At 42.2% G+C, this 13824-nt stretch overlaps 2 protein-coding genes across 9 annotated transcripts in view; both read left to right on the forward strand.

Annotated features, from left to right (window-relative positions):
- LOC311531983 (beta-1,4-galactosyltransferase galt-1-like) overlaps window positions 1-13824 on the forward strand; it is a 50828-nt gene that overhangs the window by 25662 nt on the left and 11342 nt on the right. For 2 of the 8 annotated variants that reach the window (XM_084649912.1, XM_084649919.1), the window contains exons 2-3: window positions 6234-6282; window positions 13547-13594. The exons of 1 other annotated variant lie outside the window; for it this stretch is intronic. In XM_084649912.1, the coding sequence (XP_084506038.1) occupies window positions 6262-6282; window positions 13547-13594 (69 nt within the window). In that variant the 5' untranslated portion in view covers window positions 6234-6261. Of the gene's footprint in view, window positions 1-6233; window positions 6283-13027; window positions 13103-13546; window positions 13595-13824 lie in introns of those variants that run through there. 5 more of the 8 variants (XM_084649913.1, XM_084649920.1, XM_084649914.1 and 2 more) reach the window with 4 other exon arrangements.
- Window positions 1-13824, forward strand: part of SLC2A8 (solute carrier family 2 member 8) — a 75744-nt gene that overhangs the window by 12805 nt on the left and 49115 nt on the right. The gene's annotated exons all lie outside the window — the stretch shown is intronic.

Raw genomic sequence — 13824 nt, forward strand, 5'->3', positions numbered from 1 at the left:
TGGACCGGCAACTTGGCTGTAGGCAAGTCAAAAGAGTTTGACTTGAAGGGTTGAATCGTCACTTGGACCTCTGGGTCAATTAAATTGAGGTCCACTAAGGAAGCATGGATAGCCAACACTTGTGCTCCAGTGTCCCTCCACACTGTGACCTCCTTCCCGCCCACACTCAAAGTTTTCCTCCGCTCTGAGGGTATCTGGAAGGTATCTGGGCCTGAGGACCTTTTGTGTGATTCCAGTGCAATGAACTGTAATCTGTTGGGATTCTTGGGGCAGTTGGCCTCTACATGCCCCAGCTCATTACATTTAAAACATCATTCAGCTGACAGGTCACTGGGGTGAGGTGGGTTGCTGGAGAACGGTGTGGCAGGACGATAAGGTGTCTGGAGTGTTCCTTGAGGTGTAGTTGGGGCCTTAAGCTGCCCCTGGTAGTAGGGTGTGGTCTGAGGGTGTCCCTTCTGGTATCCGCTCCAACTGCGACCAGGGTTGTTTCTCTCTCCTCCTTCCACCTGTTTTGTTCCAGTTTGCCCCACCTCTCTGGCGGTCTGGGACTGCTTGTATTGATCAGCATAAGCAGCAAGACTTTTTGCTGAGTCCCTTTTCTTATCCCATAAACACTGATTTATATTCTCCTTGGACATATTCAGGAATTGCTCCTGAGTCATCAAATCACACATTCCTTCAAAGCTAGTTACACCCCTTCCTTTGACCCATTTATCTAACAGATCCTTCATCTGGTTTATATAAGCCACATTACTTAGTCCAGGTCCTCTGTTAAGGGCTCTAAATTTTACTCTGTAAGTTTCAGGTGTAACTTGAAATTGCTTTAAAACCAAATCCTTGAATTTATTATAGTCAGAAGCCTCATCAATAGGCATCTTATTGAATAGGTCCAGAGCTCTTCCAGTCAATTTTGCGACCAATGTGGTCACCTTGTGAGCTTCAGAAATTTGATGGAGTGTGCACAGTCTCTCAAAGGTGAGAAAATATTCAGCTATATCACTGGATTCTTCATACTGTGGACATAGTCGCTCCCATTTGTGGATTGTTGGGGAAGGATTGTTAGGGTTATTTGGTATATTCTGCTGAGCCTTTACCTTCTCCATCTCCAGTGCATGCTTCCTCTCTTTTTCCTTCTCCTCCATTTCTTTAGCCTTTGCCTTCATTTCTCTCCTGTGGGCAGCCTCCATTTCTTTTTCTTTTGTCTCCATCTCTCTGCTGTGGGCAGCCTCCCTTTCTTTTTCTTTGGCTGCTTGTGCATCCAAGGTAAGTCACATTGTTTAGGCCATCTCCATCTGTCTGAGTTCTACCCGTCTTTCATGTTTCTTTTGTTTTTCCTTAGCCCCAAATCTGGCTAATTCCAGCTTCTGTTGAGTATTGCTTTCTGTCATTCTAACCTCTCTGTTTTTAACCTAGCTATACCTGAGAGTTAGAAAGAAAAAAATACCTGGCTTATAAAATTTTGCTGTGCTGTAACCTGATACCAATTTTCTCTGATAGTTGTTCTCAGCCTACAGAAAAATCCTTTTGTTATGCCTGCTGCTCTGTCCCCCAGGCAGAGAGACAGAATCTACAGCTGCAATCACCTTTTACAAAACCTTTTAAAATCCCGCTGTGCTTCTGGTTCAAGCTTATTCTTACCAGCTTAGGTTAAAAACTTCCCAAAGGTACAAACTTTGCCTTGTCCTTGAACTGTATGCTGCCACCACCAAGACTTTAAACAAAGAACAGGGAAAGAGCCCACTTGGAGATGTCTTCCCCCCAAAAATATCCCCTCAACCCCTACACCCCCTTTCCTGGGGAAGGCTTGATAAGAATCCTCACCAATTTGTACAGGTGAACACAGACCCAAACCCTTGGATCTTAAGAATAATGAAAAATCAATCAGGTTTTTAAAAGAAGAATTTTAATTAAAGAAAAGGTAAAAGAATCATCTCTGTAAAATCAGGAGGGTAAATACCTTACAGGGTAATCAGATTCAAAACACAGAGAATCACTCTAGGCAAAACCTTAAGTTACAAACAGACACAAAATATACATTATAAAATATAAAATGTATAAAAATATACATTCCATCCAGCACAGCTTATTTTACCAGCCATTAAACAAAAGGAAATCTAACACATTTCTAGCTAGATTACTTACTAACTTAACAGGAGTTGTGAGGCTGCATTCCTGATCTGTTCCTAGCAAGAGCATCACACAGACAGACCAAACCCTTTGTTCCCCTCACCTCCAGATTTAAAAAAATCTTGTCCCATAAGTGGCCATTTTGAGTCAGGTGCCAGCGGAGTTACCTTAGCTTCTTAACCCTTTACAGGTGAAAGGATTTTGCCTCTGGCCAGGAGGGATTTTATAGCACTGTATACAGAAAGGTGGTTACCCTGCCCTTTATATTTATGACAGGGGGTATGACAGGAAGCGCACACTGAGGCAGATAATAGCCTTAAAGACTTTTTATTAAGATAAATGAAGTAGTAATTGCATGGTAAAATAAACAGAATTACAAAGTTACAATTGTATTACTGCTATTTAAAAGATGCATATGGTATTATGGTATTATATGCTACAAAGGTTTGATTATATACTTACATCCTTTCTTGATAACCTGGTAGTGAGAGACACAGGACCAGCCTCGCCTCTGGCAGTTTAGGTTCCTCAATTCTCGAATGAGAAGTGCAAAGCTTAGAAGAAGCTAGAGCTAAGAGCTATCGAAGCTAAATTAGAGTTTACTTAACTAACTTAAACTTAAAATTAAAACCTAATAAACAAAACTAAGAACAAAGCTTAGGGAAACGAAGCTTAGCCTAGTTCCTTTGGAACTTAGAAAGTTTAAGAAAAACAAGTACAGATTCCCCTAGCAAGGTGGGTCACTTCTTTTATAGGGCACAGGTGCCTGAACCCTCCTTCTATGCCCAAACTTCATTTCTCACCCACAAAAATGTTAGGGTACACTTACTCCATAGGCTAGTATGTTTGCACATACAGATGACATGTACATACATATTAATGACATTAGATCATACACACGTTATTTTTTGTTCTCCTGGTTATTTCGGTTCTTTCCTTGTGGTGTACCTCTTAAGTTTGACGGTACAGACTTGGAAACCCCCTATGCCATTCTACCATTATCTATCTATCTAGGTGAAAGGTCTCAGACATATGTGTGTGTGTTAACTTTGCTATTTGGTGGAAGGTCCGAGACATAGATATGCTAACTTTACCTTAGCTCAACATACATGATATGGCCTGTAGGTCCCTTGCATTGCAGCCAAATTTACTTTAATATAAATCTATAGACCTGTTACAATAAACCAAATACTTAAACTATAAGAAAAGATACATATATATGCAAGCAAGCAGGTTAATCCTATAGTCTACACACCCCCGCTTTGATGGGGTGATTTGCAACTATGAATCCCATCACATAGGTATGGATGTAGGTGGTTAAGTATTTGAGGGGACAGTTTTAATACCATTCTTTTTTGGTGGGGGTGGAGGAAGGGTATTATAAAGATGGTATTCTGGACCCTGGCACGTTTTTGGAGTGGGCACCATGTATACATATTTATTATTTTTAACATTTGGTACCTGTCTAGATATTTGCTTGGGCCTGTTGGATTTATACTGCAGGCATTCTAAAATAAGGAAATTAATCCCAATTGCAATTCCTTGGATAATAACCAATTTTTTTAATTCAAAAATTTTCCTGGGAGTTGTTGCAGGCTTATTACCCTCATTTATTAACTGGGTAATAGCTTGTTTGTCTTTTTTCATATCATTAGTAATTTGTATGAGGTGGGTCTCCTTATGAGCCAATAATGACTTTAACTGTAACCCTAAGTGGAGGAATGTAGACAAGAAAGGTGGGTGTACTTTGGATAGTTAAATTTATAGGTTGGGTTGGACTGGATAATGGTGATGTTTTTAAAAGTGGGAACAGGAGGAATAGCTTGATTCCCTATTAAAGTGGGTTGCTTTGGAGTAAAACAAAAATTTGGCTTTGTGACAGGACACTTCAAGCGACCATATTGGTACCTCTTTTGATTGGTAACCATGCAAAATTGGATATTTTCAGCATAGGGCACCCTCTTCATTGGAGTCTTTTACTTGGTCAGCCTCACTAGGCATGACGATGATGAATTTTGTAATTTTTTTGCCTGCAGTCCACACAGAACAGTGTTTGTTTTAAACACGTTACACCTACAGATATACTGAGGCCCTTTTTTAGAGCAACAGGCTATCTGTGGTACTTTTCAGGTTTGAGTTGAAGTGTGATAGACCACCAAGGGAGGTGCATTAATGCGTTTCCTATAGATGTCACCTTTGAGGTGACCTGTAGAGTGGACAGCTACCAATTGCCTGTGCACATCCTTGTTTGGGTCAAATACTGGTAATGAGACTGTGAATTAGACATACAGGGGTCGTGCCATCCTATAATCTTTAGAAAGAGAACAACCATCTTGGTTGGGGTGAGGTGTCAGATCCCATCTCTCTCACAGCACCCACTGATAAATGCTGGCATGAATCCAAACATGTGGATTGTTCCTTTTCCAGCCTTTGAAAACATTTGGGACAGTACCAACTTAACAGTTGCTTATTTTTAATTAAGTTAGGAACCTTTCCCAATTTTAAGGATTGTAATGTATTTGTGATTGCATTTACAACATATTTTCCATATGCAGAGCATATAATTTTCTTTTCTAAATGTTGATTTCTGTGCTGATTATTGTTTAAGGCAATTAGCTGATTAATTTTATGTTGGGTCTTATTAAATAGTTGGGTTATGTCATGCATATTATAAACAGTAAATTGCTTTTTTGTGACAATTTTTTTATTTTCTGTAACATTGGATTGACCACTTGGTTGGCTTCCTCTTGTAACACATAATTAATATGTTTGTGAATTTTTTATGTATTTGCTTGGTTTTAAATCGACACTTCTGAACCAAATAGTCCTGTTAGGAATCCTAAACTTTTAAGAAGATTTAAGCTATGCTTTCTCCTAGAAGTATGTGGTTTATGGATTTTATTATCCATCCCCAACAGAACAATATCTTGCACTTGTTGTTGATAGGCTGCAATCCTATCCACAAATTGTACTGAGAAAAAGGAAGCCACTTTGGTATGCTGACAATAGCTAAATTCTCCTAGATACAAATTAGACAAATTTAACACTACAGGAATAAGCATAAATGGAACCTGATTATAGTCTCACCACAACTCCCATAATCGGAAAAGTAATTAAACAGGTGCTGGGTTTATCATTGGACAAGTTACATTATTTGATATTGGATTGTTATAATTGTAGTTAATAATTGGATCCTGAACCTTAAGTTTAAATGTTACATTTAGTACATATCTTTTGCTTCCTGATTTGGTTTGAAAATTAGCTATAATGACCACTTTATATTGTTCTTTATCCTTATATTTATGTTTATATAAGGTTAAACTCCCCCCCCCCATCAGATTATTACAAATGGCTTTGTTTTTTTTAAAGTTTTATAAGGTATTCTGTGTTTCAGGGAAGATGAATTTTTTGGTGAGGAGGTATAGGTTTTATATCCTCCCTCCTTTGAGTTATTATCTAAAGGCCAAATTTTTTTTCCAGCCACTGGATGGCAACGAGATTACTCCAACCAATTGATATTTAAAGGTGACATTTTGCCCTTTAATTCCCTTAACCTGGTGGATAGGACTGTGGATAAGTTCTAGGTTGAGTATAATAGTTTGTTTCTTTTGTGTTGGTATGTTTTGAGCAATTGAGCATGCCCGTGTTGTTTGGTTTTATGGGGTTGTAACAGTTTAGTCCCAAATTTGTGATTTGGGCTTAGTCTTACCCTTAGAGTGACGATAATGGCGTAATAAATTAGAAATATTAATGTCCATTTTATGGTTGCAATTTGCTGGACTTCAGCTGTCGCGATTCTGTCGGATGCTGTTTATTTAAGTTTTGAGGAGGAAGTTGCTTCTGCACTGACTGATTGTTACAGCTTTAACTGATTAGCATGGTAGATTCTGTTTTTATTACGCTTGCCTCCTGTTATCCTAATTTTACACACTGCTGAACTGAGTTTATTGATGACTTGGAAGGGTCCAATCCATCGGTTACACAGCCCATGCTCTGGTGCTTTATATGATAACAGCATTACTTGGTCTTCAACCTTCCAAGTATTTTGTTGTTGTTGTTGTTGTCAAAGTAAGCCTTTGCTTTTTGTCTGGATTTCCCCAATTTAGGAGCTACTGGCAAGTGGACCTGATTTAAATGTTTCTGCAGATTTTGCAAGTAGGTATTTATTTTTATTTCCTCTAATTGAATGCCACTGGTGTGCCAAATTAAATGTTCTGGTAATTGCATCGTTCAGCCTGTCATTACTTTAAAGGGTGTTTTATCAGTAGATACAGCCGGTGTTGCTCTCAATGCCATTAAAATTAGAGGCATGAGAGTGTTCCAGTTACGCCCATTGGAATCAACCAGTTTTCTTAACATTACTGTTATAGTTTGATTGGTTCGTTCCACCATCTCAGAGGACTGTGGTTTGTATGGGATGTGTAGTCTCTGTGGGACTTCCATTAATTTAAGGCAGTCCCTAAAGAACTGTCCAGTGAAATGTGATTCCTGGTTCGATTACACCTTTGCAGGGATTCCCCATCTAGAGAAGACTTGCTCTTCTAGGATCTTGGCAGTGGCTTTTGCAGTATTGCAAAAGAGGAAGTGCCTCTACCCACTTTGAAAAAGGATTGACAGCCACTAACAGATATTGGTTACCTCTTTGAGTCCTTGGCAAAGGACCTACAAAGTCAATCTGCAAAGCCACTTAAGGACCTTTACACACCTGAGATTTTAATGGCACATTTCTTTTGGATGGAGTTGGATTGGCTTGAGCACATTCCAGACAGTTATTACAATATTGTTGCACATTCCTCCTAAGAAGTGGCTACCATCCCACAGATGCAAGATGCTGGACAGTTTTGTTCACTCTTTGGTGTCCTCCTAAAGGAGTTTAATGAACCTTGAACATCATTTCCCTACGTAAATGAGCTGGAACTACCCATACAGGGAAAGGTACTCCTGTATACATGAGAACTCCATTCACTACCTGCAAATGTTGCTCATATCTTCTCTACTGTTAGCGACCCTTCTTCTTTTATTTGGGAAAGCTTTTTGATTACTTTTACTATGTCTTTATCAGATGTTTGCATCTCTTTTAAATTCAGTATGTCAGCCTGTGCAACTTTAGTTGTGGCAATAGGTCATCTGGGACTAGGGGTAGTAACAGAATATTCCTGATCTTTTTCTTTCCAGAATTTTCCTGATTGGGCTTCTTCTCGGGCTAATTTATTAGCCTTTCCATTTTTTGTAGCATAGGGTTTTAATTTTTAGTGGGCTTTTATTTTTTTTACTTTAATTGGCCACGCTGGAACAGTGATTGTTACTTCTAACCAGCGGATGTATTTCATCAGCGATGCATACCTAATAGGTGAGCCATCAGAAGATGTGAACCCATTTGTCTTTCAACATGGCAGAAACTCTGTAAGAGAATTGCATACCCATGAGGAGTCTGAAAATAGACAGATACTTTGGTATGTGGTGGTGGTGATGGAGAACTGCACACAGTACTCCAACACACAAGCCACCGCTGCTAATTTAGCATACTGAGATGAATGTGGAATGCATGAATATGCCTTCTCCCAAGGCTCTCCTTTTCCCTTGGGAGGAACTGCATAGATTCCAAACCTGGTATAAGGTTTGCCTTGATGGTAATAACTAGAACTGTTAACAAAGAAATGACAGCTGCAGCGGCACGGGAGCCAGCAAACAGAGCTGTAAACAGGGGAGTCTGAGGGGGAGTTTGTAAGGGGGAGTTTGTCTTGTGGTGCTTGTTGGGGGTTTGTTTTTGCTGTGGGGGGTGGGGTTTTGGTGGGGTTTGTGTTTCCCAGATTAACAGGGTTTAGGTGGGAAGGCGATGACAGATACAGAGGCAGCAGTGGGAGTGACCCATGTAGTGGAAGACACAATGAGGATGACTGGATGTGGAAGCTGCGGTATGTCCATGATCCTGGAGGGGGCACCTGGTAAGAGTTTTGTCTGCATGAAATGCCATCTGATAGAGCTGATGGAGGAAAAGATCCGAGGTTTGGAGATGCAGGTGGAAAGTCTGGTTGAGTTTAGAAAGGGGTTTGAGCAGATTATGGAGCAAAGACATGAGGTATCTGAAGGGGAAAGCTCTGACTTGCAGATGGAAGCAGGACTGAGGAATTCTAAAGGGAGGCTGGGTGAGGAAAGTGGTCAGTGGAAGCATGTGACTAAAAGAACCAGGCAGAGGAAAAGACGGGCTAGTGAAGGAGGAATAGAGCTCAAGAACAGGTTTGCAGAGTTGGAAAATGAAGAAGGGTCTCAGCAGGTAGTCACTGAAGGTGGAAGGGCAAGGAAGAAGAGAAGAGAGGCTAGTCCTATAGGAAAAGGGGAAGAGTCAACGGAGACTACACCAAATATGAGCCCCAGGAGGATACAGGATGGGTTGAAGAGGATTACAAGGGAGAACAGGAATGGAAAGAACTTGCAGCCAGAGGGAACAGGGGATAGACTGGAGAATAGCACCGTCACCAGGAAAAGGCAGGTCTATGTGATCGGGGACTCTTTACTGAGAAGAATAGACAGGCCTGTAACCAGAGCTGATCCAGAGAATAGAAGGGTATGCTGTCTTCCAGGTGCTAAGATACGGGATGTAGACCTGAGGTTGAAAAGGATCCTAAAGGGAGCAGGAAAGAATCCCCTAATTATTCTTCATGTGGGAACAAATGAAACGGCTAGATTCTTGCTGGAAAGTATTAAGGGAGACTATGCTAGCCTGGGGAAGATGCTTAAGGAAATCGAGGCTCAGGTAATCTTTAGTGGGATTCTGCCTGTTCCTAGAGAAGGGCAACAAAGGTGTGACAAGATTATGACTATCAACAGATGGCTTAGGCAGTGGTGCTAGAAGGAGGGCTTTGGGATGTATGGCCACTAGGAGGCATTCATGGATAGAGGACTGTTCTCTCGGGATGGACTTCATCTGAGTAGGGAAGGAAATAGACTTCTAGGATGGAGGCTGGCACAACTGATTAAGAGAGCTTTAAACTAGGAATTTGGGGGAGATGGTTGGGAGATGTCCAGGTAATCTCCACACCGGATTTTAGCAATGAGAGGGAAAAAAACGAAGTAAGAAAGGATACAGCCATGGGTAGGAGAATGTATATAAGGAGGAAGGGCAGTGTGGATACCAGTCTAATAGGTCATACTGGCTGTAGAATGACCATGCCTAATAGGGTACAGAATGTGAGGGAGGCCAAACAGCAAAAATGAAGATGTTTGTACACCAGTGCGAGGCGCCTAGGTAACAAAATGGAGGAACTAGAGCTACTGGTGCAGGAAGTGAAACCAGATATTCTAGGGGTAACAGAAACAGGGTGGAATAGTCGTCATGACTGGACTACAGGTATTGAAGGGTATGTGCTGTTTAGGAAAGACAGAAATAACGGTAAAGATGGTGGAGTAGCACTGTATATCAATGATGAGGTAGAATGTAAAGAAATAAGAAGCGATGGGATAAGACAGATTTATGGAATTTATGGATCAGGGTTTAGCTGATCGCCATATTTGGAGTTGGGAAGGAATTTTCCTCCACGGCAGATTGGAAGAGGCCCTGGAGGTTTTTCTCCTTCCTCTGTAGCATGGGGCACGAGTCACTTGCTGTAGGATTCTCTGCTCCTTGAAGTCTTTAAACTATGATTTGAGGACTTCAATAGCACAGATATAGGTGTGAGGTTTTTTGCAGGAGTGGTGGGTGAAATTCTGTAGCCTGCGTTGTGCAGGAGGTCAGACTAGATGATCATAATGGTCCCTTCTGACCTAAATATCTATGTGTAACCCTTCTGCCCGTCAGAGTTGGCAGCAACAAGGGCCGGGTTCAATATCTAGGGGTTCCATTCCAATAACACAATGCAAACCGGCTCGAGCCCCCACCCAGTGACCTGGGACAAATATATACCACCCCCGCTGGGCGCCTCCAAGAGGCAATACTTCCCCTCTCGCAAGCACATAGTCTGAGTGTAGCAAAAGTCTTTTAATAACAGAGAGAAACAATGTGGCATTATGTTGGGGAAACACCACCAACCGGATTCATAACACAACCCATGAGCAAAAACAACCCCACCCCAGGCAAATTGGGGCATGCCCTTTTCCCTTTGGTTCTTGAGTCCAGCAACCCCAAAAGTCCAATGCCCCAAAAGTCTCTGTCCCTGGTCAGGGCAGCCCCAGAGTTCGAAAGTTTATCGGCGGAGCTTTACCTCCCAACCTGGGTGGAAATGGGACGGGGGTAAGAGGCACCTTACGTGATCTGAAGCTGACCGCCCCATAGCTCCATAGCGGCGCTCCGCTCCGCTAGCCGCCCCACAAAACTCCTTCGCGCAGCTGCACTCCACTCCGCCAGCCGCCCCACGAACTCCTTCGCTCAGCTCCACGGCCCACAAGCAACTCCTGCCATCCACACACTGCTCCGTGTCGAACTGCTTCGCCAGCCGTCCCGCAAACTGCTCCACAATATATCTTCAGGCTCCCCCACTACTTAACACAACACTCAGTGATTTCAGCGCTTAGGTGAATTCAGCTTATAATAGGGGAGCCCCAGTGCTGGTGCACTCTCAGCCCAAAGTGAGCTCAGCAGCCTATAACTAGACTTCTAATGAAATCAAAATTAGCTCTGATATTCCACAGTGGAGAGAGGAGGAAGTGCAATTAGCATGTAAGGCCCTCACCAAGGGGCCCATGCCACCAAGTATTAATACTTGTCCCCAGCCTCTCTCCCTTCACACAGTTTTGGAACCCATGACCCTTGCCTAGCGAGTGCTACTTAGATGATGGTGAATCCCTCCATCGTAACAAAAGGCCACGTACAGTTCCAAGCACAGTTCCCATAATCAGGGTAATAACAATTTATTCTTCCTGCCCCAATAACAGAGACACTGGGGATCCCACAGCAGCCAAAGTGACCATTTGGGCAGCTATGGTCTCATTCTAGGCGTGGTGGGTGTGCCTATGCAAATGAGATCGGCCCCTGAAGTTCTTTTCCACAACTTGCCACACCTCACCACCAGATGTCAGGGTGGAGCTCATCCTGACACTGCTTACATCTGAATCTATGAATCTACCACTGCAGATACTGTGGGTCTCCGGCTTGCATCCCTGACTAAGGGGGCTATGATTACGCTCGGGGCCGGTTGGTGTTATGCCAAGTAATTTGTAGAGTATGCAGACAAATAATCTATGGGTTCTTCTTCTATCTCTTTGGAGGCAGCCAACTCTGGAAGAGAAGAGGCTGTCCACCAGAGAGAAGGAAATGGGTTAACAGAGGCCACCGGACGGTTCGAGGGTGCTGGGCCTTGGCCTTCCATCTTCAGCTCATTCACTCATGCTTGGAATTCCCGGATGTCCTGTCATTGAGCCTCAAGCATTTGCTGCACTGTTTTAAACATTATTACAACTGAGTTTTTATCTCTATGGGGAGGTGGTGACTTGGATCTCTGCAGGCATGAATTGTTCTAGGCAGCATCTGAAAAGAAAGGAACACGGTCCCAGGCCCCTACTTGGGGTCCAAATGCATAAACCCTGTCAAGGGGCAAGCTCACTCAAAGGTCCAGGATTATTATGTGGGTTGGGGTCATTTTGCCAACAATGGTACCTAGAGAATTTAGGAACACTTTGGCCTAACCCTGGGAGTCCCTTAATTCTTACGGTGAGATTAGCTTGTGGTTCCTGAAGTATTGCAACAGGGCCTCCACGCCGACCTATTTTAGGGCCTTCCTGAGAATATGCGTTGGCCAGTAAGCCTAATACCTCCTTTAAAGAAGTGTTATTATTTATATGCATGCTAACCTTTTCCTGAAAATGGGGAAGAGAGTTATTGACTAACAAACTAATGTATGGCGACTCATCTGTTTTCCTTTTTAGGTGACTCTGCCATGCTGCACTTAACCGCAGGTGAAATTGATGTGGGAACTTAGGTCTTTGCTTTAGGTTAGACAGGATGGCCTCTCCAGCTTGCCCCGGATGCTGATTATGTTTCAATAGGGCTACTGTGTCTTTAAAAGATTTTTACTCCATAATGCTCGATTCACTGTGAGTTGTAAGATTTTAACCCATCTTCCCTTGATAAGCCAGAACACTTTTAGTGTTTTTTGTACACGTTGTGCATGCATTGCAACTGAAGAATCCTCCATTATTCCTATTTGCTTAGCTACCAGATCTAGAGTCCTAAATTTGTAACCACTGTTACAGGGCAATTAGAATCTGTGGATCTTCTCTCCGGATTGGGATCTGAGTTTGAATTTATAATTTCTATGTTTTGACTTCTCCTACCCAAATCCACATTTCTCTTATCAGAGCTATTAGAATGTGCCTTTGGAAATAATCCTGGCTGAGCAGGGTACCTTTGTATAAAACCTTTACGTCCTACACTTAAGGCATTTCCACACTGACTCAGGACATCTTAGTTCAGTAAATCTGGTGTAGTAGGGTGTTTTACCAGTACACCAGGTGAGACCAGCATATACCAAAGGGGTATAGAGGGTCCACAAAATTTTAGGGACCTAGGCAATGTTGATGATTGCACAAATGCCAATAAGTGTCCACCCAAAGGGTCTCCTGATCTATATGGTGCCAATGTAACATTGGGTGGAGGAGCAAGAATTGCTTTCCTTGGTTGTTGTATCTTTTTCTGTTGTAACCTAGAGATTACTACATCACAGGCACTAGCTACTTATGTTACTTGTGACACCACATCTTCTAGTCCCTGGACAATCACAGTTTTTAAAGGTATTTCCGCCTTACTATCAGAGGCAGACACTAACAGAGGAGAGGATATTTCTTCCCTCTTTGCTCTGTTTCATCTCATTTTTTACATTACTAGTCACCTTCTCTATTATGACACTTAACTCCACCTCCTGTGTTGCCACCCTTGGATTTCCTTTTTCTATCTGCAGACTGCTAGTAGCTTCTGCACTGCTAACTTCCTCATTTGACTCTCCCTGTGGCTTCCGAGACTTAATCTTCAACTCCGCTCCTAAAGGTACTGTATCAGCCTGAACTAACTCTCTTGCCCTACTTCTCGTAACTGGCCCTGCAGCATTCTCTATTTCCATTGGTTCCACCATGCCAATACGGTTGGGAACCGACTCTTTGTTCTCCTCTAACACATCTCCTATCTTTTCCAACTCTTTGATTCTTTCCAACAGCAGACCACGGTTTGATTTATAGCTGTCCAGCGATTTTAAGCTGGCATTCACTCATTCCTCCCAACAATGTGCTTTCTTTCCTGCTTTCTGTACCTGGTACCTACACTGTTTTAACTTTTTTTTTTTTTTAAACTCTGCTTCTTTTGGAAAAGTACTGACCGCTCCTCTGAAGCTACATGTAGCCGATTTGGTAAATCCTGAATAACCTTTCCTCCCTCATCCAAAGTTTGCTGGGCTTTCCTGAGTAGCTCTAATTTTTTATTTAATTTTTTTTCCAGCGAACTACAAGCCACGAGCAGACATTTAACAGCTATTTTCTTTACCAGGTTAGCCTTCCTTTTTTTCTGCTTTGTTTTTACTTTAAACACCTCACTTACAAAACCCCATGGGTTCCAGTGCTTAGAGATTATCTTGCAATTTTTTTAGCTGTACTAAATCTCCATGTTCCTGAATGTATTTTCTGGCAAAGTTTTTTAAAGCCATACTAAGGGTAACTCTAACAGACTCTACCCTTGCCCTTGCTCCACTCATCTTAACACGTAACTTATTTTAATTT

The sequence above is a fragment of the Lepidochelys olivacea genome (genome assembly GCF_965140295.1).
Source record: "Lepidochelys olivacea isolate rLepOli2 genome assembly, chromosome: 16".
Taxonomy (NCBI): Eukaryota; Metazoa; Chordata; order Testudines; family Cheloniidae; genus Lepidochelys; species Lepidochelys olivacea.